This window comes from Sinocyclocheilus anshuiensis, unplaced genomic scaffold, assembly GCF_001515605.1.
Source record: "Sinocyclocheilus anshuiensis isolate Anshui unplaced genomic scaffold, SAMN03320099.WGS_v1.1 scaffold328, whole genome shotgun sequence".
Classification (NCBI taxonomy): Eukaryota; Metazoa; Chordata; class Actinopteri; order Cypriniformes; family Cyprinidae; genus Sinocyclocheilus; species Sinocyclocheilus anshuiensis.
The window spans coordinates 264,066-286,941 of record NW_015558621.1 but is presented as its reverse complement, the minus strand read 5'-3'; the positions used below and the strand labels follow the sequence as shown (position 1 = coordinate 286,941).

At 38.9% G+C, this 22,876-nt stretch overlaps 3 protein-coding genes and 1 pseudogene across 3 annotated transcripts in view; 2 read left to right on the top strand and 2 right to left on the bottom strand.

The window, feature by feature from the left end:
* The first annotated feature begins 2,218 nt into the window (after positions 1-2,218).
* Positions 2,219-12,811, top strand: LOC107680644 (uncharacterized). Its single transcript, XM_016476635.1, has 4 exons — positions 2,219-2,946; positions 8,310-8,478; positions 9,582-9,785; positions 10,356-12,811. The coding sequence occupies exons 1-4, from the start codon at positions 2,716-2,718 to the stop codon at positions 12,704-12,706; spliced, it is 2,955 nt and encodes a 984-aa protein (XP_016332121.1). The 5' UTR covers positions 2,219-2,715; the 3' UTR covers positions 12,707-12,811.
* Positions 12,717-15,952, bottom strand: LOC107680576 (tetratricopeptide repeat protein 9C-like; annotated as a pseudogene).
* A 617-nt stretch (positions 15,953-16,569) lies between these two features.
* On the top strand, positions 16,570-19,500 carry LOC107680643 (transmembrane protein 179-like). The gene is made up of 4 exons (XM_016476634.1): positions 16,570-17,397; positions 17,840-17,977; positions 18,226-18,304; positions 18,419-19,500. Exons 1-4 carry the CDS (start codon positions 17,075-17,077, stop codon positions 18,617-18,619), a joined length of 741 nt encoding a protein of 246 aa, XP_016332120.1. The 5' UTR covers positions 16,570-17,074; the 3' UTR covers positions 18,620-19,500.
* Positions 19,501-19,968: 468 nt separating this feature from the next.
* The window catches only part of LOC107680572 (sideroflexin-5-like), an 8,783-nt gene continuing 5,875 nt past the window's right edge, over positions 19,969-22,876 (bottom strand). The window contains exons 11-14 of the mRNA XM_016476509.1: positions 21,139-21,254; positions 20,877-20,962; positions 20,539-20,656; positions 19,969-20,329 (exon numbers count right to left, since the gene is read on the bottom strand). Of these exons, the coding sequence (XP_016331995.1) occupies positions 20,252-20,329; positions 20,539-20,656; positions 20,877-20,962; positions 21,139-21,254 (398 nt within the window). The 3' untranslated portion in view covers positions 19,969-20,251. The remainder of the gene's footprint in view (positions 20,330-20,538; positions 20,657-20,876; positions 20,963-21,138; positions 21,255-22,876) is intronic.

The following is a 22,876-nucleotide window of genomic DNA, read 5'->3' as shown; positions in this document are numbered from 1 at the left end:
GTCTTCAGTGTCACATGATCTTCAGAAATCAGTCTAATATGCTGTTTTGCTGCTCAATAAACTTTTTAAATTAATTTAAATCTATATTTATTCACACCGGCTCTTGAAAACCGATATTTGCGAACACACTTGCCCGAAAAAGTGCGGGGGACGAATTTACATGATATTAAAAGTGGGGGGGACACATCCCCCGCGTCCCCCGCGTAATCTACGCCCCTGCCTCAGTGAACAACAGACGTGACAGACGTGAGAAACGGAGTTCCCTGAACTCAACTAACGGGACAAACACGAGCGTAGGCCTGTATACTCAAGCAGACCGTTTATGCCACAGGGTGTGACGCGTTTTAAATACACTCTTTGTATTGAAAACAGAATTTGTAAAAAAATCACGAATCATTGAATGTACAGGCATCCATCATACATATTATATAGCTGAAGAGTTCAGATGAAAAAGCCTCTAAGTGAAATTTTATTTTAAAATTAGCTTTTTTTTTCTTTTTTTTTTATCAAGGCTCCTGTTTATGTTCAGGAGGTTTATATATATATATATATATATATATATACACATTTTTTTTCTCATTTTCTACAAATATTTTATTTTCCAAAGAAGAAAGTAAGTCACATGGTTAGTTTTGGAACGAGACATGGGTGAGTAAATGATGACAGAATTTTCATTTTTGAGCGAAATGTCTTTTGTGTTTTTGTGATAGATGACTGAGCCCCAAACACAATGAGGTTAGTGTGTTACAGACTGCATAAGCATAACCATAGTGAAACACAGCCCAAGAGCCTCAGAGTTTGGAACAAAAGCCAGTTTTTCACTTATCCTAAGGCCCATCCTCACCATGCTCCCATTCTCAATGAGGTCAGAGAGATATGAAATAAACAATGTACATTATGTGCCTGATGGGCATTAGGCTATATGAAACAATAACAAGGCCAAGATAGCAATAGGGTTTGGCATAGTTTAAACAAAACATTTTAAACACATTTACACCTCACTGGCTCAACAATATATTTACTGAACTACTGAGGAGTAAAACTGTGTTTAAAGCATTTAAACTTAACTATACCATGAAATTTCAAAGCAGATTGAAAAGTTACGTATGAATTTTGATGGATCTGACTTAAAGGTGCTCACATCAGTGTAATGTATGCAAAATAGATTATGTAAATTATTAGGATTTTACAAACAGAAATTATGTTTGTGGGAAAAGAGGATTTAAAAAAACCTGAAGTGGAAGAGAACTGCCAGAGTTTGAGGTTTCACATTTAGTTTGATGGTTTCAGCAGGAAGTTTGCCTGAATAGTCAAGTTAGTTTTATTTTAAAGAGTGATGAAAGAAGTAAGAAAGAGCTGATATGCAGAAAATATTGTGTTATAGGCCTGCTTCATATATTTTGTTTAAACTTAAGATAAGAATACTCTTTCAGAGGCAAAGGAATCGCAATTGTAACGGTTTTATAAATTAACAAATTGATTTTACATACATATGCATCATGCTGAAACAAGTCTTATATTATCTATTTATTTTCATCTGATGTTTTCATTTGTGATTTGGTTTCAGTATAAACTAAACTCTATATCCAAAATGGATAGACCTATGGAGTATCCAGCCTATATTTGACCATATTTGACTAATCTTCCTACCCTCGTGTCAGAGTGATAGGTGATTAAACGATTACTGATGTAAATCTTGCTTGATGTATGTTAGACAGGCAGATACTGTCACCTGCTGGTTAGAAACAGTCTTTCCTTTGTGTCAGCAGTGGACTTTCTCGTCGCAGCCGATACAGGAACCTGCTATTTGAAACCAACAAAACCAAGCGGATATTTTATCATTTGGAAAAGTACACAAAGTAGGGTAATACACGTCATAAAAGTAACAGCATACTCTTTTCAATCACAATGTGGGTCATAATCGATTTATTTTATTTTTTTACTTTATTTGCTCATAGTTGAACGTGATCCAGTATTTCTCTAGTAGTGGTTCATGAATGATTTAAGTGAAGGAATCATTCCATGAACTGATTAATTTTTACCTCTTTAAGCGCGCAAAAAAATCTTTCTAGTGAACGAATTAAAAGACTCAAATAGATTTGAGTCACTCTGTTCCACTAATTGTTAGTCTTTAAATTTGATAAATGAGCACAATTCAAGTTTGTATTAAATATTATGCAACGCGACAGTCTCAACACATCGTACTAACTACTAGCAGATTCACATTCCTCGTCTTAAAAAAAGCGAGTCAATTCTGTTCGAAAACTTCCCCGGCCAATCAGCAGCGAGCTTTCGCGTCTAACTCCTCCCCATTCATACTCTTTTCTTCACAGCGGTGAGCTGTGTGCGAGACTGTCGCATATGATTCAAGCCACATAATCTTCATCATCATCATCATGAACCGAATGGTAGCTGACGTGATGGTTGTGGCGTCTCAAAATGGTTAGGTGGGAAAGATTTTTTCGGGGGTTAAATTAAGAGCTTAAAAGTATGCCTTTGTTACATGTGCCTCAGTGCGAAAGTTGAGTTGCGACCGTACTGCATTTTCGTGATACATTGTTAACGGACTCTGAATTTTAAGCGTCGGCTCCGGTGTTGCTCATGTCGCACAGCGCTCATGCTGCATTGACAGTCGGTGCTCTGGCTAGAGGCGAGCAGTGAGTCCTCCCGTTCACCGACCACCGTGTCTGCCTACAAAACGATTTTGCGCGCACAATGGCCAGTCGCCGCGGTTGTGTGAATTCGCTATGGTCAGGGAGCGATCGGGTTCGTATCGGAGAGCGGCTGAAAGCCACTCTGGCCGGCATATTGGAGCTGGACCTTCTCCGAAGACGACAGCTGGAGATGGTGGATGCGGTACTGGACATGAATGGAGCGCCCGCTCACCAGGGGGAAGGACTGGAGAGCGCCGCCGAGGATTGCGCCGCAACCTCCCGCAGGCAACAGGTCAGTGGGGACGTGGGAAATTCCGAAGGAACATAATGTTCCTCGTAATTTTAACTTTGATCTCCTCTTCGAGGTTGGAACCCTGCTGGTGGCACCTGCTAAACGTTTCGGTGACAGTGGCATCCAGTGGAGCTCATGTCGCATGACCTATACAGAACGCTGCTGTGTTTACATTTCAGAATTGTACACACCTTTTTCTTCAACGTGTCAAGGTTGAGTTGGAGTGCACAGCTATTCTGGGCCCCTGCATACAATGCATGTTGATTGCGCCAATACAAAATACCTTCTAGTGGAAATTATATGGGGGAGTGGGGTAAGCTGTGTCATTTTTAAGTTTGCCTCTGGGAAAGGAAAATTAGATCTAATATGTCCAATTATATATAAGGAAGCTTGTTATCAAGTGAAATGAGAAAACATCTATTAGAAATTTGAAATATGACTTCTCAGAAAAAGATAGTTGCTTCATGTTGGGGGTAAGTTGAATCATTGCAACATGTGAACATTTTACATTAAAAAATACTCAACCAGTTTACTAATATATTAGTCTCATTCCAATGTCTTAATTTTGTAGATACCGCCCTGGACATTTTTAATATTTCGAATATTTGATTGTACAAAAAATGTAACATTTTGCAGTTGTATTTTTAGTAATAGTTCCATATTTTTTCCCAATTCAACATTACGGGGAAAATGCTTTATTTAATAATGAAATAATTTGCACAAATTTTACATGGTTTTGTATGCAGGCAATTCACCGACTGAATAAATCTGCTTTGATATGAAATTAATTTCACTTGCTATTTAGAAAAAAAATACTTTGGCATGCAAAAGAGAAAACAATGTAAAAATGTTTTTTTATTTTTTTCATGTGCATTGCTCAAAAGTTGCACAAATTTTACATGGTTTTGTATGCAGGCAATTCACCGACTGAATAAATCTGCTTTGATATGAAATGAATTTCACTTGCTATTTAGAAAAAAAATACTTTGGCATGCAAAAGAGAAAACAATGTAAAAATGTTTTTTAATTTTTTTCATGTGCATTGCTCAAAAGTTGGCAACTGTAAAGGAAAGGCTCTTTCTAAATATATGGTCATGTGACAAATTACGCTCTGTTTTGTAGAGTGTGGCACAGTTTACCCACTGGCACATCTTACCCCACTGTCAATCCCTTTTTAATCTACACATCCGGTCTGTATGTTGTACAGACTGTTCAGTAACAAAATGTTGATTTTGCCATGGTTATGTGGCAGGGCTCTTGACCAGGTATGGAGGACTGATAACAGGTGCAGTTCAGGTGTGTGCTTGTGTAATGAGAGAAGGAGGGAAGTGTATGTGAGAGTTGACAATAGAAGCACCATTGTGTGTTTTTATAAAATGGACAGTGTGCAAGTGAACTCAAGCGAAGCCACAAATGTGAAATGCATTTAATAGTGGCAAGTAGCTCATAAATTATTTCTCATGTCCTTCATTTATTATAGGGCATTTATATAATTATCCGGTATCTCCTAGATCAGTGATGTGATTAAGAGCGTTTCTTTCATGGCATTTAAAATTGTTTTCGCAATTTCAAAAGGCTTTTGAAGGACACTTACAAGTAGCCATTCAGTCCAGCAAAATGTGCGCATTCGAAACAGCAATATGTATCATGAGACAAAAGTATTAGTCATCATCGGGGCAATGTTGTTGCCTCTCCACCTACGCGACTTCCATTTGCATAAACACCACATGGAGAAATGTTTCTGCTTTCGGCGTCACAGATATCACCTCTCCTCTGCTACCCGCTGAGGGAGAGAGAGGATGGAGGGAAATGGACAGAAAGATGGAGAACGGGGGTGTGCCATGCAGAGCAACTGATATGTTAACCCCTCGCTAGGATGGACTTCTGTGCAATGGCTGAATGCAGCATCAGATTTCATAGCTAATATGCATATTTAATTTTACTGACATTGATTTATTAGACGGTTCCAATATATGTTTTTCACTTTCAGTCAAAGAGTGGATTGCTCTGATTCAGTGGCTGAAAAGCTGTCTTCCTGCTGCCTCCCACAAGACTCGCCTTGTTATTAAAATATGACGTTAAGCCATTTCCAGTGTCAGTGAGGGAATTGAATGAGTAATTCCTCTGTCAATGGAACTGATGGCCAGACTGGATATTTGTCTCATTATTTCCATTATTTTATGTCCATTTGCATCATTAGCCTCATATAATGTAGTTTCCATGTGCCAGAGCACTCCTTCATGAATTGATCGGTAGCTGGAAAATGGCCAGTGCACCCTGTGTGAGACCGTATCAGGTTTCCCCCATTGAGCAAATGCTTCTTCCATTGCCCCTCCTGGTGAAATGAAATAAATTGCAACTGTATACCGGGATAATGCAGTATAGATTCTGTCTAGATGTGCGCATGGGTATATAATCTATATATGAACAAATTTGGACTTTGGAAGCAAATTATACATCATTTCATTCAGTGGTGGCAAGGAAAAATGAAACTGAAGTAACTCAAAGGGTGACTATATGTTGTCTTTTTCCTCGACATGTCCTGGCTGGAATTGTCTAAAATGTCCAAGTGTGTTGACTTTATTTTCCTATTCTTTTTATATATGCTGAATGTAATGACTGAAGTAGTTTGACCAGTAGCATGCAGGCATTGCACATAATCGAACCAATTGTGGTGTGCGAGAAGATGGGATCTACAGAGAACGGTCTAACCGATGCAAATGTTGCCTATATATAATGTATGAGGACTGTAAAGAGAATGTCAAGAGGAAAACAAAGCCAAAACCCAGGCATTTCAGGCAGTTTAAAAATCCTGACCTAGACATGTCCGGTAAATAGAGGTTGTACGGTCACCCTAGATGTGTTTTTTGTCAAATGCATGTGGAAGTGTTAATGCACGTGTTAGCTCTTATTCAACCAGCAAAGAGAGAGTTAAAGTATTGCTGCTAAATCGGATGTGTGGGCGAGGAGAGGAGAAGGAGAGCGAGAAAGCGAAGGAGAGAGAGGGCAGGAAGAGAGGAGAGGCCTGACAGTTCTCTGAAGTGAAGTGGGGGAGGCAGTTATATCCAGGAGTGGTGGTGGTTGGGAGGGGGTCTCACATAAGAGATGCCTCCTTCATGCTGTTCCTCTCACTAGGCAACCCATCCCCCGTGCTCTCTACTTTTCTTCAAAACTCTTTTTTTGCTATCTAGTCTCTTTATGCCCCCCTCCATGAGTTTTCCACCTTCATCTTTTTCATCCCTGAATGTCCTGCTCACTCTTTACTCTGTATGTTTTTCCTTACATATATATTTTTAGTGCCAAGACAGGAATTGTGGGTAAACTGCTGGAGCAGAGATAAGCCTGGTCAAAGTCTGTCTTTCAATACCCATTATCCCCCGTCTTTTCTCCCTCTCCTTTGATTCCTCATCTGTCTTTCCCCACTCTCTGCTTATTAACAGCCCTCCCCCGACTTTTTTTCATTTCGCCAGTGCATCACCTGCATTGTCTGTGTAAAAGACTGACAGAAGGTTGATCGGACTTAGCGGGATATGCACAATAGTCACTTGGTTTGATGAGATTCCTCAGAAGTGCTGCAAAGGGAGATTCCTTGCTATGAGGGGAGGTTGGGGATCACAAACAACTAACCCCATAAACACTTCATGTGGATAAGTGATTCAAAACTTCTGAACTTTAACCGAAGCATTCCCTTGATGGATCTTAGTTTATCAGTCTTTTAAAATCCTCTCAGAAAGCAGGCTTATACATCATAAAGTCACCAGCTAATGATGTGGGTTCTTCTTACAGGTGTACTGTTTTGTAAATATATACATCACATATACATGACTTCTATCCTGGTATTAACATCTGTGTCTGGTGATTCCGATCACAAGTGGTCAGCTGAGACAAATTGCTGTTTACATTAGGTATATTATTGACATGCATCTCAAATGCACCTCCAGTGACCAGCTGTGATCGTATTTCGAGGAAAGGATCTCTGATTTCAGGGCTACGTACATCACTCATTATGTAAATGTGTTATTGCATGTTGATAAAGCACAACATTTTTTTACAGCACAAAGCACAAAATAAAATCTAATTTTAATTGTGGACAATATGTTTTGATGGGAATGCTGTTATTTTGGTTGAGCATTGTTAAAGGGATCGTTCATTCTGTCATTAATTATTGATGTTGTTCCATATCCGTAAGACCTTCGTTAATCTTCAGGAACACAAAATGAGATATTTTTGATGAAATGTGAGCGCTCTCTGACCCTGTATAGACAGCAACACAACTGACATGTTCAAGGCCCAGAAAGGTAGTAAGGACATCGTTAAAATAGTTCATGTGACATCAGTGCTTCAACCTTATTTTTGTGAAGCTACAAGAACACTTTTTTTTATGTGCAAAGAAAAAAATAATGACTTCATTCAACAATTTCTTCTCTTCCGTGTCAGTCTCCGCTGCGCATTCCGTGGTAGTTATGTTGCTGTCTATGGAGGGTCAGAAAGCTCTCGAATTTCATCAAAAATATTAAATTCTTTTTATTAAAATATAAATGTTTGTTTTGAAGATGAACAAAGGTTTTTGGGTTTGGAACGACATGAGGGTGAGTAATTAATGACTCCTTTTTGGTTGAACTAACCCTTTAAATGAAATGGAATCCCAAAAATAAATATTCTCTCATTTACTCACCCTTCATGCCGCCCCAAAAGTATATGACATTCTTTTTTCAGATTAGCACAAACAAAGATTTTTATAAAAATAATCCATCTCTGTGAGTTCATAATGCAAGTGGATGTTTCCCTCAAAGTTAACACTTCAAAAACCATACAAAGTGTGTGGATTAATTGATTCATCAGTGTGAACCCAAGTGATAAATCAATGTGTTCTGAAGCGAAGCGATAGTTGTGTGTGAGAAAAATACTAATATTTTAAATGTTTTAAACTATAAACCATCAGATGTAGCACTTCACAACACTCATGAACCCACTTATGAGAATTTTCCATTTTGGGTGGAGTACCCCTTTAACTTAACAGTTGTTTGTGTGGCACATTATCTGTTTGTCACTGGCATTGATGTTTATTGATGTTGTGTGCATGTTCATGCCTGCGTATTCCAGATTTTTCAATCAGATGGTTATTTTCTTCTAAAACCATTTAAAAAAAAGTTAAAACCTTTTGTTTTAGTGAAATAATCGATGGACAGGTGGGTAGGCGGTCCTTTGCTGCTGTCTGGGATGCGTCATGATGGATTAGTGTTTAGCGACAAATGCAATGCGATCACATGCATCATGATTGTATGTTAATACCAGGTGTAAACGCTGGGGTCTTTGTGTCAACACCTTATCTTGTAGTAACATGACTCCTCCATCTGTTTCAGAGTCTGTCGCCTGCAAACCCTGATCTGTCTTGCCTCGGCACGACAGGAGAGGGGATAAGCTCACGCTGGTCCACGCTGTCCTGGGACATCCCGTCTGATCTGCTGTCCTCTCCCACTCCAGACTTCCCTGGCACAACACCGCTGGACTGCGACTCTAGACCAAGCTCAGGTGCTTGTACTCCAAATTCCGCAATAATAAACCTTTGGTGTTTTTTAAAGAACAGTTCAGAATGTCTTTGTGTGGATACTTGAACCTGTAGCAAAGACTGCTTGAAATATCTCACGTCAAGATGCTTCTCTAAAGCTCTTCTTTTCACAAAGCGGAATTGTGTGATTAATCATTGTTCCACAGTATTGTTTCCCTTTTTAGTATTTGGCATTTGAAGCATTATATAATTATTTAGTCACAGTTGGTTATTCTTGGTATTGTATTTTATTCAGCGGTGTTAGTCAAAACCTGGTATGAAAAGATGACTAATATTAAACCTTAAAAGTAAATATCATAAAATGTAAATACTAAGATTTATAGTCAGAAAATCCATGAACACTGACTGGTAACTAGGGGAATCAAAGACACCCAAAGAACAAAATTTAATATGAGGTATTTATATACAGTCAGATTTGTTTTCTTTCTGCATCCAATACAAAGTCAAGACAGGCAACATGTTTTGGAGCTACAGCTTAAAATATGTAATTTATTTTTGTTTTGTATGTAAAATAAAAGGGAATATCCAGAGATACAATAAATCATATATTCAGAAATAATATATCTCAGACCAAAATAGCAATGTTTTGATAGTGCCACAAAACCACAAATGGCTCTCTTAGCTGGCATAGGAGAACATCGAAAAGATGATACACTTCAGCACTTTGTGATAAGATTAAACCTACACAACAAAATGGAGCCATTTTGGATAAACTATGTAGCGATTCCTCAATCAGTGGAACTATGTGAAATTTCTAAATCAAAAGCAGTTATCCTTTAAGCCCTCCCTGAGGAATGAGCCCTGCATGAAATAGTAATACATTTCACACAAGTGCATGACTCATAGCTTGGATAGCTTGGGGCTCTGTTTGAAACAAATGATTCAGTGTTGACCTTTCAACTTCAACATGACACATAGTTTCTGTGTTTTTGGCAGTTCTCTTTTTACTTTGGCAAACATTAACCCTGGCTTTTTATGGCAAACCCATCATTTATATCATGTGTCACCCCTGAAGCACTGCTCCCCCTAACGCTCTTAACTTCATCTATCATTCTCTTATCCGCAGGTTTTTACTCGGTCAGTGGGAGTTCTCTGTCAGACTCTTGTTACTCCGTATCCAGCGAGGCGGCTCCTGGAGGGTCAGTGAAAGTCAGCTGTAGGCCTCGCTCACTGGATCATAGAACCACTCATTGGAGGGAGGCTGAGTCTCATAGTACAGAGTGTCCTGAGGGCACAGTGGAGAAACAAGAAAGAAGGCCCTTTTCTACTGGTATGACTTGTGATCTTAAAAAATCCCATGTCTGGGTCATATTTAATTCAAAACCCAAAAGAAAGAGGAACTTAAAAACCCATTTGCCCATTTATATAAGCAAAAATTGTTAGAAATACTTCTACATGATGGTAGGATTTGTTGTACATTTGCATTTTGTTCAAGATAATTTAAATACTTATAAAAATCCTTAATCATACTATAAAAAGCTTGTAAGTAATGAGCATTTAATGATAAGCACTATTTGCTAGTAATAGGAATTAAAAACTAAAAGTACAACAAAAATGTAAAATGTCCATATGCATAATTATTATTTACATTAATAATAATTTTGTTGGGAATGTAAAAAATAAATAAAAATGATGTTAATGGAAAAAATGGTACCCATATTTTTATGCAATATTTCAAAAATATATTGTTTAATAAAAATAATATTCATTTTTTAATAATTTGGTGTTTTTGATGTGATGCTGTTTTCAAATTAAAATCTTTACATAATTTATTATTGTATATTAAATAAGAAGAATGTAAATAATAACTTTACAAACCTTTTCTGTTCTTTATGAACAGGGGATCTTGAGCTCAATAGCCTCATGTTCCTGACAGACCTTTGCTCCAGTTTGGGAGGCATTCATCCCGGCTCTCTTTTACCCTCTTCCAACTCCAGTCCACAGCTTCAGCTGGACCCTAAATTTTGCTCTGACCTAGTTTCTCGGAAGACAAAAGAGGTGTACCCTTACCCTAGTCCACTTCATGCTGTTGCCCTCCAGAGCCCCCTGTTCACCACCTGCCAGGAACCTTCCCCCACCCGCCTCTCCCCCAGTCCAGAGAGCGATCAGCCTGTGGAGCCAGGGCTTGAGCAACCTCCTGAGAAGGGCCAACCCCCAGCCTCTCCTTCCTTTACTCAACTGGAGCAATACATCAACAGATTAGTCCATCAGCATCACTGCAGGGTGGCCGCTGAAACTTCCAGCCGTGGACCCCAAATAAATATCGCAGGAGCTGGTTATGAGTGGATTCACCCAAGAAGTGCTTCCTCCTCCAGCCTGTCCGGAGGGAGTGTTACCCCTTGCAAGTCTATCCTGGGCAATTCAGCGAGAGTCAGCCTCAGCAGTATTGGTAAACACGCAAGTCGCAATTCCATCAACCTAGGAAACTTGCCCTCCGTGACAGGGGAGGATTTCAACATCAGCTTCCACTTAAATCTGAATTTGAACCTGAATCCAAACCTGAACAAGACTTTGAGTGTTGATGCTAAAAATGTGAAAGAAGAGGTCTCAGGATCATGTGGGCATCTCTCCGCAAGTATAGTCACTCCAACTGCTTCCCCTTCCTCTTCGACGTCCACCATCACCAGCACTCCAAACTGGAGCAGGAGACCAAGGATCTCCACCTGCCCTTCCTCTGTGAACAATCAAGGGTCTCTGGAGATAACTAGAAAGAGCTTTGGGCAAATGGGATTCTCCAAGTCACTAGACTGGAGTGGAGTCTCAAGGGAAGAGGCAGAGGGTTGTCCTCCAACCAAAGCTTCAGACAGCCCTCCCAAACTTAATGAGGACTCTGCAGTTGTATGTGAAATCTCTCGTGTATCTGGCCTGCCGAGATCTGTAGTTCTTGGCTTGATGGAGGAGGGGGTGGAGTTGGATGCCGAATGTTTTAGGAGTGAACGAGAAAGAGGTGTAGGGTCTGCTTCTCCAAGTAACATTCCTACACGGCACTCCTCCTGCTCATCATTTCAGCACCCGTTTGGATTGGATCGAACTAATCTGACACCATTATCAAACGCCTGGGCAGGTGCAGGCATCGGACAGGATTACATGTCTCAACAGCATCGCCTACAAGTTTCACACTCGGATTGCCATTCGGCACTGACGTCACAGTCAGGTAGCCCTCATTCGGACAATTCTGGTCCCACTCCTACTCGTTCTTCTCCCATTCTGCCCTTCCCACATAATCAATCAGACTCTGCCTCCTCTCCAGGCTCCTCCCACAACAGAGTCCACTCCCCTCCTCGGCTACTTTCAAATTCACCCTTCACTCCTGCCCAGCTTTCAGTATTTCGGCGTGACTCCCCATCTCAATGCTCTCTTCCACGCTTCCACCCATGTAGTTCCCCACTGGAGGGTCCCATTCGGCCTCGTGGAGGTTCCCTCAGGCAGAACGCAGGGGCTGGATGGAGGCCTCAAGATAGAGGGTGGAGGAGGAGTGGGGATGGAGAGCGGCTCTACCAAGGCAAACATGCCTCAAGAGAACTTATTCGAGCATCCACAGTTAGTAGCTATTCGGGCAGGGACTATGGCACCGGATGGGAGGATGAAATGAGCACTGAAACCCCTAAAAAGGGTGGAAAGTTTTGGAAGGGGTTCGAAACACGATTTTGGGGACGAGAGGAGGAGGAGGATGAGCGAGATGAGAGAGCTGGAGGGTTTGGTTGGAGGCACACCTCGTTGAAAGAAAAATCATCCAGTAGGCAAGATCAAAGGGGGAACAACTCGAAAAAGAAAGGTACGAGTTGGGACAGTCGCAGTTCCAGCCTCCGGTTGTCCAGGCGAGCGTTATTTCGAAGTGAGTCTCAGGGAATTCTCGAGCCACATTCTCAGAAACGGGAAAGCAATCAGTGGCGTTCCTCGTTTGAGATCAGCCGTGCAGGACGGGGCTCTGAACGAGCTCGCAATCTTGTGAGAAAGGAGGAGAAACATCATTCTTCAACTGCCAGTCTTTTCCATCTCTCTCGTTCCCAGAGCCTGGAGGGAAGCAGTCACTCGCTTTCTCCTCTTTCGTCCCCATCGCTCTCGCCCTCGCCACCCCCATCGGCTCCTCTCACCCGTTCCAGATCATTCCGTGACCTTGGAAGGAAAGTGTTTGGTTCTATGAGGTCCCTCAGTTTCAATAAAAACCACAAGTCGAAAAAGAAAGATTAGTATGAACATTTCAGAATGGTAGAAGCCAAGCTGCCAGCTTTTCCAAACTTACAATTTTCTCTCTTCCTGCTTGCTTAGGTGCTTCTGCATGCCATGCTGTGTCTATGTGCAGTTTCTGCTTGCTGAACATGCCTTTGTACAGTGCCTTCTCTTTCTGATAGTGTTGGCTGAGTCTCTCCTCCACTCGCTGCAGCCGTTTCTTTACATCAGCATCTGAGAAATGGATAACAGGGCAATATGAATGCCTCATTATTTCCAATCTAAGCACTGACCTAAACTTTGAATGCAGATGTGAAACAGCAGTTCAATCGAAGGCTGCAGAGCAGAGATGTTTGATCTTACTGACTCTTAAGAAAATGGATGCATCCACAAAATGTAACAACACAACACTGCATTACATAACAGGCTCCCACACTGTATTCCCTTGTGAAAACTAGCTGAAAATCCCTGGCAGCTTTATCTCTGGGTTTTTTTTTTCCTGTCATGCTTTCTGACACGCACATTTAAACGTATGCACACATACACTTTTTTGTATTTAATAGGACAAGCAAACTTGTGAAGATAGGCACCAGATAAACCAAAATAAATTAAGTCTGCGGAATACTGTGGAAAATTTGTGTAACTTATCAAATGACCAGCCCAGTAATATTTAATGGGAACCCTGTGTCTGGCTTTTTTTCCAGAAAGCAGTGTTATATCAAATCATATGATTGCCATATGATTATCATCAAATTTTCACTTATTCTGTGTGGCATTTAACCGTGCTTAGATGCCTGTTCACACAGGACACATTCTTGCATTTAAATATAGCTGAAGGAACAGAAGAGAATGCAGGGGTCTTGTGACATGTTTTTGAACTATTTTTAACTTGACTTTGCTCATGGCATGAGACACTGAAAAAATAGCTAGACAAAAGCAAATATCTGACACCCACATGGACAGAGATAATAAAAATATTACGTAGACAGAATGCAGTAAGTGAACGACCCACTGCTCTTTTGATTTTTTTCTCAGCTAGATATCCGTGTTTATATCATAACGATAATTTGACAAACTGAATCCAGCAAAATCAATTACCGGTAGTTCCCCTAACTCAACTTGGTAACCCCTAGGAGAGCTCTGGCGACCCCTGGTGCAGGTTGGCGAATGATCAAACAGACAAGAACGGTGGGATGTGGTAGGTTTTTACCGTTAGGTTTCCCCCTGCTGGCCTGTGTGAGGTAATGTCGAGCAGTCTGAGCATCACCCAGCTCTAATGAGGCCACTCCAGCTCTGTAGAGGGCCTTAATGTCACCTGACCAGACTGTACTCTAACACACGGCCATAGTCCACCAGCTCTCGCTGCAGCACACATGCTGTGAAACACACGAATAGGTAAAGAGGAGAATGCTTCCCCAGATAAGATTTACAAACACTGCCATTCAATACTTTGTCGTCAGTAAGATTTTTGAAAGAAGTCTCTTACGCCCACGAAGGCTTTATTTGGTCAAAAACAAAGTAAAAACAGTGATATTGTGAAATACTGTTAAAATCTCAAATACATTGTAAAGTGTAATTTATTCCTGTGAAGGCAAGCTACGTGCTTGCATACATTTTTCTGATGAATCTTTGAAGAATAGAAAGTTAAAAAGAACTATTTATTTGAAATGGAAATCTTTTGTAAGATTATAAATCCCTTTACTGTCACTTTTGAGTTTAGTGTGTCCTTGCTGAATACAAGTATACATTTCTTTCAAAAGACCACAAAGTTTTGAATGGTAGTGTTTAATAAAGCAAGATCTCTTCTGCTATGAGTTATCATGAGATCAAGGACAAAGTTCACACGATTTTGTTTCCTATTTCTCATATGATTATTAACTGTTATGGTTAGAGGTTTTAATGTGGTCAATATGATGAGATGCCAGCAAAGAGTGAGAGCAAATAACAGGATCCTAGTTATGGGGGTAAAATAGATGGAAACTGTTTTGCTGAGATAGACAGAAATGGAAGGATTTGGTTCGTAGGTTTCAAACCAATAGGAAATGGTTAAACCAAAGGGTATGATAATGCATGACAGATAATAATACTATGATAATGCATGACCAATGATGATACCTAGCCTAGCCTGCCCAGTAAGAAACTGTTCCTATAAACGTGCTTAAAAACGCACAGAAATTAGCTTTGGAAAAAAGTGCCTGCAAAATTATTACACTTTAGTGTTGTTTAATTCAGTACCAAAGCATTACTACCTCACACCGCCACAGTATCTTTTTTGGAAGAAATGCAAACCTGCTTGTTATAGCAGTCTACTTGAGTGCTCCTCAGCAGGTCCTCCTGCGCCTGGCTCAGTTTAGGCACCTGCGCCATAAACCCTTGCAGGGCAGAGGTCACCTCACCCAAGTCCAGTCCACGGAGAACGAGCAAAGCACGATGATAAATTCCAATGGCAGTGCGCACATTTTTCTCCCGGTAGAATGCATTCCCCTCCGTCTTTAACCGAACTGCCTCCTGGAGCTGCGACTCCAAACTGGAACCAGATGATTCTCCAGTGGCTCTCAAACATGACGATGCACCGGCCTCTGCCCCATCATCCCTGCAGTAGGACCTAAAACCTGCCAAGCATAACCAAAATAAGAGTTGACAACACAAAACTACTGCATTTTAACCCTATATGTAGCCACAGCATCTGCATCAGGAGACCAGTCTGTCAATTTATTATATGCTGGTTTTAGAAGATTCAGAAAGGTCTCCCATCCTAGCCAAGCCAAACCAGTGTATATCTGGTCTTTCAGTATGACCAGATAAGAAGTCCCCTAGTCCTCTCTAAAACCATAAGCAGAGAGACAAACTAACACCAGCAAACCACCTTAGGCTGCTTTTCCCAACAGAACACTGATCACTTTCATGTTCATTCATTAGGTGTGTAGTAGACAGTTTTAAACGCTTACTAATAAATAAATCAAACCAAACACGCTCATGAAATCTAAGTACATATAACAGAATTCACATCATTGAAAAAGTCGTAACTTTTTGAAACTTAAACACATTTCAATGAATTTGAACTGCGCCCAGCACAGCATGCAGCCTCACCTAGATTTGATCACATAGAAAAGGAAACAACACGAAACACCACGAAAAAAAGTATCTTTTTTTTTTTTTACCTTTAAAGCTTTTAAAAGGTTGCAGTCTGCTTAGAAGCCAGTTTAATGAAGAAAATATTGTTGGGACACTAAAGAAACAAATAGTTGACGTTCTTCTTCGTGGTTGTTATGGTTGCAGCATTGCATTTGGCAATACTACCTCCTGCCGGTAGAATATTAATAGCGCAAACATATGAGCATATTACATAATGAACATATGAACATATTACATAATCTACATCATATACATAATCTATGATCTACATCTTTAAAAATTAATGAACTAATGATTAAAAAAATACTTCACATGTAACACACAAGGAAACAAAAACACACAAGAAAAACACATCCATATATAAATTAAAATGATATAATTATTTAAAATTATATGTACATAAAATATTTATATAATATAAACATAAAAAATAATGAAGAAAAAAATAAAACGGAAAACACTGACAAGTAGAGAAAAGTAGATCCTCACGAATAGGGCAATTACTATAACATGTTTTATTGTGTTTTGGGAATCTGTCACATTTGTATTATTAGTTAAATAGAGAAGTGAGTCTGTTTGAACGAAAAAAAAAAGTTAGAGAGTAGAATTTTAAAACTTCTGTTGGTGGAAAAAATATACCAAAAACAAAAGAAATCCGATATACGTTTCTGTCTGGACCTCACATTTGAGGCATCAAATGTCAGCTTTTCTTTTTATTTCTTTAAAAAATTGGTGGGTGTAAAATATCTATTTATGTTATATCTAATTTCCATTGGTAACAACGACCAGCATGACGTTTGATTTGGAAACAGACAGTCTACGCATGAATCATGATGGATGACCCATTTTCATCATAACGCTGATCCACTGACCGAATTAAGCTTTAAATGGGTGTGGCGCTGCCTTTGTCATGAAAAACCCAATAACCGCCTTTACTGACATTTTTAATCAAATGTCAATTAAATATTTAAATCAAATGAAATCAATTACAGGCATATCTGATATAAAAGATGCAGTTTATGTTACAGCTCTTGAGTCGCGTCAGTCAGAGGTCCGTTGTGTAACGAGCAGCGTCCCGCCCCGCCGCCGGAGGGAGGAGTCCCAAACACACTCGCTGTGTTGAGCTGCTGGAAAATTCCACTTAGTGTTTATGCTTTACATTTGCAGCTACACTGTGGAAAACAAACGTCGAGATTCCCGCAGGTAAATTAGGCTACACTTCTCTAGCGCCGGCTGCGACGAATCTTCGGGAACATGGAGCTGGATCGACGGCTGCTGCTGGCTCACTGCGCCGCGCACGCCCTGTCCGTTATTGCGGGACTCCTGGTGGTCGTGCCGCTCGCGCTAAACGGATCCGCTTTCAAGGGGAGGTGCGCGCTGTTTAGTCAGGGCTTCTGGAGGACGGAGAACCTGACGCTGAGCGAGGGAGAGTCCAGAGAGGTCACTCATCTGGTGCTGCAACAGTGGGGTCCGTTAGCGGCGTGCCAGTTCGCCACATTTGTCGGTGTTTTCACCGTGCTGTACGGCGCTGTTCAGGGCTGGAGGAGCCTGTTCTACCTCCATCGGCGGCACGACGAGTGAGTCTTAATAATGTGACATAAAACTTAAATAGTTACAATTAAAACATTAGAATGCTATATTTTATCAACAACATTAAATTAATATATATATATATATATATATATATATATATAAGTACTTTGCAGGTGTTTTGAGTTGATTAGCTGATTGGCATGTCACCATATTCTAATTTGTTGAGATAGAGAATTGGTGGGTTTTTGTTAAATGTGAGCCAAAATCATCACAATTAAAAGAACCAAAGACTTAAATTACGTCAGTCTGTGTGCATTGAATTTATTTAATACACGAGTTTCACAATTTGAGTTGAATTACTGAAATGAACTTTTCCACGACATTCTAATTTATTGAGATGCACCTGTATATGGAATAATTATATGGTCTTTGGAGAGACCAACCTGCATGATCCATTGGTATTAATTTTCCCTCCTTTTCCTGCAGCACGGTCTTCTCTGCCTTCCTCACGCTGCTGCTGAGTCTGTGTGTGCTCTTCCTCTCTGGAGGGGCCAGTGTTACTCTCACCCTGGGCCTGGTGTCCTGGTGCAACACTGTTACGGACCACAACACCAGACCCTACAGGTACACAAATCTTTAAATCTATTAAGCTGACAGGAAGACTGTTTGTGTAGCACTTTACACAATACATATAGTTTCAAAGCAGCTTTAGAGACTTGATTATGGTCCAAAATCATAAAAAGCATGCTGTATTCATATTTAATAAAAAAAATACAATGTATACTGTTGAATACACGTTTCATTGATGAATGAAATGCCTACATAATGTTGTCACATAGTGATGTATTGAATGATTCTCTCTGTCTCTGCAGTTGTGCTGAGTCACAGTCTGTTCCTCTATATCTGGACGTTGAGACCTCCTCGTTCTACTCTGAGCTCAATTGTGCACAGGTAAAGGAGAAATTGAAGTAACTTGTATTTTGTTTTGAGATCTGTGGCTCAGTTCACCAAAACATGCATATTTTACATGGAAACACATTATTGTAAGCGTGTTTCTCTTTGCAGACCTCTCTGTGGTGTGTAACGGCTCTGTGGTTGGCTCACTCTATTTTGTCCTTCCTGAGGCTCTATCATTCTCACAGTCAGCAGATCAACAGACCGTGTTTATACAGGGAGAAGGAACTCCTCCTGGGCCAAACTCAAGTGGAGTGTCCCATTCATCATCCACACTCGCATCCTTCACACACTCCCAGTGTTTTTATTTAGCCATTTAGTGTTCATAGAAGTTGCACTTTGAGGTTGATCTAAGGCCAGTTTTATTGATGGGAAAGACTGGTCCAAGATTAGCGTAAAAGGGAATTAACTTCCAATCTAAACAGACAATCCCCACAGTTCTCATGCATATTACACCTCAGTAATCGGAATTAGCCTTGGTTTTATCTATTCGTTACTTTTTATGCATTTGTTAAGAAGTTTTTGTCATGTAGCTTAGTGCTTACATTGAGGTAAAATGTTTTGCGTGCACCCATTTATAACTTTGCCTTAACAAATGTCAAAGGATTCTCAAATATATATGATATATTGCACTATTAATGCATTGCTCTTGCATATGCAAGATATCGTCTAACTTTATATGTTCAGCCATATAATGTGAATTTTAAGTGAATGGGAAGGAAAGACTAGCCCGTTGCATGTGCTCAAGTCTGACCCATGCTTGTTTTGTACTGTGTACTGTATACGCGTACAGCGTGACTTTTTGCATAGCCAATGGTACTGTCACTCAAACCAGACGTTCTCTTTCTAATCTGGTGAAGGTTTCTTATATGAAGCTGTTTGTGTTGATGCAAGCTCCTGGTTCAAAATCCACTTTTGCTGAATATTGCATTGTGTAATTTGTGATGGAAATTCAAAGACAAGGAGAAGCTGAAAAAACAAGAATGTTGCTCATCCTTTTTGAATCTGGAACCTTTGACCTGGAGGATTGTTGTGAAACACAAACAGCTGAATAAGAAACAGGAGGGAGATGAGAGAGAAATGTTAATTTATGGTTTGGAAATGTGATGATGCTTGTGTTTTTTACTGCTGTTTGTATCCATTATGTCCTATTTATAAGCTCTTTTCACTTGAGTAAAGGTAATAGTACATGGTGTCTTGATCTGAAAGTTGGTCAACTGTTTTTTTTTTTAATAAAATAATTACTAAAATAAAATATTAAAAGTAAAATGGCAAAAGCATGGTAAAAGCAAACAGAGAAAAAATAAAATATATGAATCAAAATTATGTTATTAAACAAATTAATAAAATGTTAATACCAGACTATAAAAATATGAATTGTTTAAATAAACCACAGTCTCAAAAACAGTACAATTTTCAAACATATATTTGTGTCAATATTGCAATATAAATAGTTTTAAAATGTTAATACTTAAGGACTTAACTCTGTACCAGTACATATAAAAACAACAAGAAATAAACTTTTTTTCCAGGTATTTGGAAAATATTAAGTGTGACATGCCAATAAACAGTTAATTGCAATTACATTTTCATTAAAGTGCATTCACTGACCATATAATATAATTTAAAATTTAAAGCTGCACCTAACTACCCTTATTATTTATAATTTGTTTGATCAACATGAATGTATTTATTAATATATATAAAATCATGTAATATAAGGCCTTGTTTCCTCCCTGTCATAGTTGTCAGTAAAATGGTAAATACTGTAATTATTACTTTATCAACAGTTTCTATAAAACTGATAAATGGCTCAGCAGTAAAGGAAAGGGTTAGCTGGTTACTATTGCTCAGAATGCATTTTCCTCCTCAATACGGTTTGCACCTGTTATGCTACATGTCCATGGCAATCTCAGACAGCTGATTAAACTTCTCTGTCTTTCATCACAGTCCCTTGTTGTAAGTCAGCACCTTGCAATCTGTTGCCATGGCAATTTCCGGCTCAAGGTGAGATGCCTCGATCTGTGAGGAGCAAAGAATGATTAGCAAGCAATTCCCTGCTAAAATATTTATTATTCAGAACACACACACACACACACACACACACACACACACACACACACACATCTGAAAAGATTAATGGCAAGAGGTCGACAGACACAATTAAACCTGCTGCAGCAATTGTTTGCTGTAGAGGAATAGGGGAAGTGATGCAGGTGTTGCTGCAGTACCTCTGACATCTGTGGGAAGAGACTGATAGCCAGCGGCAAGGACAGACCAAAGACTGCCAGACATACTAAACTGTGCACAGGCAGCAGCATCCTGCGATGGGCCTGCATCAGAGGAAGCCTGGTGGAGGACAGTAATAACAGACTCTCATGACTGTTTTTGTAGCTATTAAACAATTTAATTATCATTTAGAGAATTAATTACAATTAAATTATAATTAATAATATATTACTAATGTTATATAATAATATAATGTTAATTATATATATATATATATATAATTAAACATTCCTATTCAGAAATTAATTTAAATGCAAGTGAAGAAAAAGTAACTCCATACTTTTCCAAGAAGGCCATTATGATTGGTGGAAGGACAAAGATTGGCAGTGGTAGGGCTACTCGCGTTAGTGCTGTTTCTATCAGTGCCTGAAAGAAAAAAATATATACTTTTGAAAATTAATATAACAGTGCAACATGGCTAGTAAGAATACAATTTTGCATTGATTTAAAAATAAAACACTATAAACAAAAAACATTTTAGGCAAAAAAAGCTATCAACAAATTGAAGTGGAGAGTCCCAACTGTATAACTAACATACGCACATGTTTGGCAGCTATCCGTGAGGATCCCACTACATTCCCGTTGCTGTCTAACACATCTATTCCCTCAGACAGCTCATTGTGTCTCATCAGAGCTACGTTACAGATGTTCGCACTGGCTGAGAAGTAAAACATACAAACATATCTTAATGATGACCATCCATGCTAAACAAAACATGACATCCAGTTTCTGTGAAAGGTCATTTGTGACTCTCTACCAATTTTCCGAAATTGAGATTTATGCATCATCTGAAAGCTGAATAAATAAGCTTTACGTTGATGTATTGTCTGTTAGGATAGGACAATATTTGGCCGAGATACAACTATTTGAAAATCTGGAATCTGAGGGTGCAAAAAAAATCGAAATATTAAGAAAATCGCCTTTAAAGTTGTTAAAATGAAGTCCTTAGCAATGCATATTACTAATCAAAAATGACGTTTTGATATATTTATGGTAGGAAATTTACAAAATATCTTCATGGAACATGATCTTTACTTAATATCCTAATGATTTTTGGCATAAAAGAAAAATCGATAATTTTGACCCATACAATGTATTGTTGGCTATTGCTACAAATATACCCAGCGACTTAAGACTGGATTTGTGCTCCAGGGTCACATTTGTTCATCAACATAGATTCCACCACATGGATAGGTAAAAAAAATAAAAAATAGCCTGATACAATATTAATTTGATGTGTCTAAGAATTCCCAGTTGAATCTGCAATTTACTCGTTTCTAGTTGTTTTTCAGAAATTTTGACCACAGTAATAGACCCCACCCCTTTGACAGCTTTATTTGGGGTTCATCCAGAAAATGTTTAACTGACAGCTTTAGAGATTAATAATATTGCACTTTGCACATCTCCTCTAACCTATCGTCAATGGGTTTTTGACCTACTTTTTGCCCTCAAACTTGAAAATATTAAATTCGAAGTCAGAATGAAACCCGATCTTTTCATAAAATCTTGGAGCCCCTTTTAAAATTACTTTAAGGAGACAGGGTCTGGATAAAGTTTTTTCCTCCCTTTGTTTATTTTGATGTTTAATGTATAAGCATATATTGCTGTGATTATATGTTTATATGTGGGCATTTACTACATTTTTAATTCTATTTTTTTTTTTCACTTTCCTAATTTTGTAACAATTCGATGCTCGTATTGTACCTTGAGATGTTTATTTGTTTTTTAGTAATAAAAAATAAATTAAAATAAAACATAGCTGTTCTAATAATCCTGGATAAATATGCATCACGGTTTCTACTAAAATATCAAGCAGCACAACTGTATTTAACATTGCCTATAATAAGAAATGTTGCTTGAGCATCAAATCAGCAGATTAGAATGATTTCTGAAGGACCATGTGACAGTAAAGTAATGTCTGCTGAAAATAATTACAGGAAAAAATTACACTTTAAAATAAATGTGACCCAGGACCACAAAATCAGTCTTAAGTGTCAATTTTTTGAAATTGAGATTTATAAATCATCTGAAAGCTGAACAAATAAGCTTTCCATTGATGTATGATTTGATAGGATAGGACGATATTTGGCCGAGATACAACTATTTGAAAATCTGGAATCTGAGGCTGCAAAAAAAATCTAAATATTGAGAAAATCGCCTTTAAAGTTGTTCAGATGAAGTTCTTAGCAATGCATATTACTACTCAAAAATGAAGTTTTGATATATTTACGGTAGGAAATTTACAAAATATCTTCATGGAACATGATCTTTACTTAATAT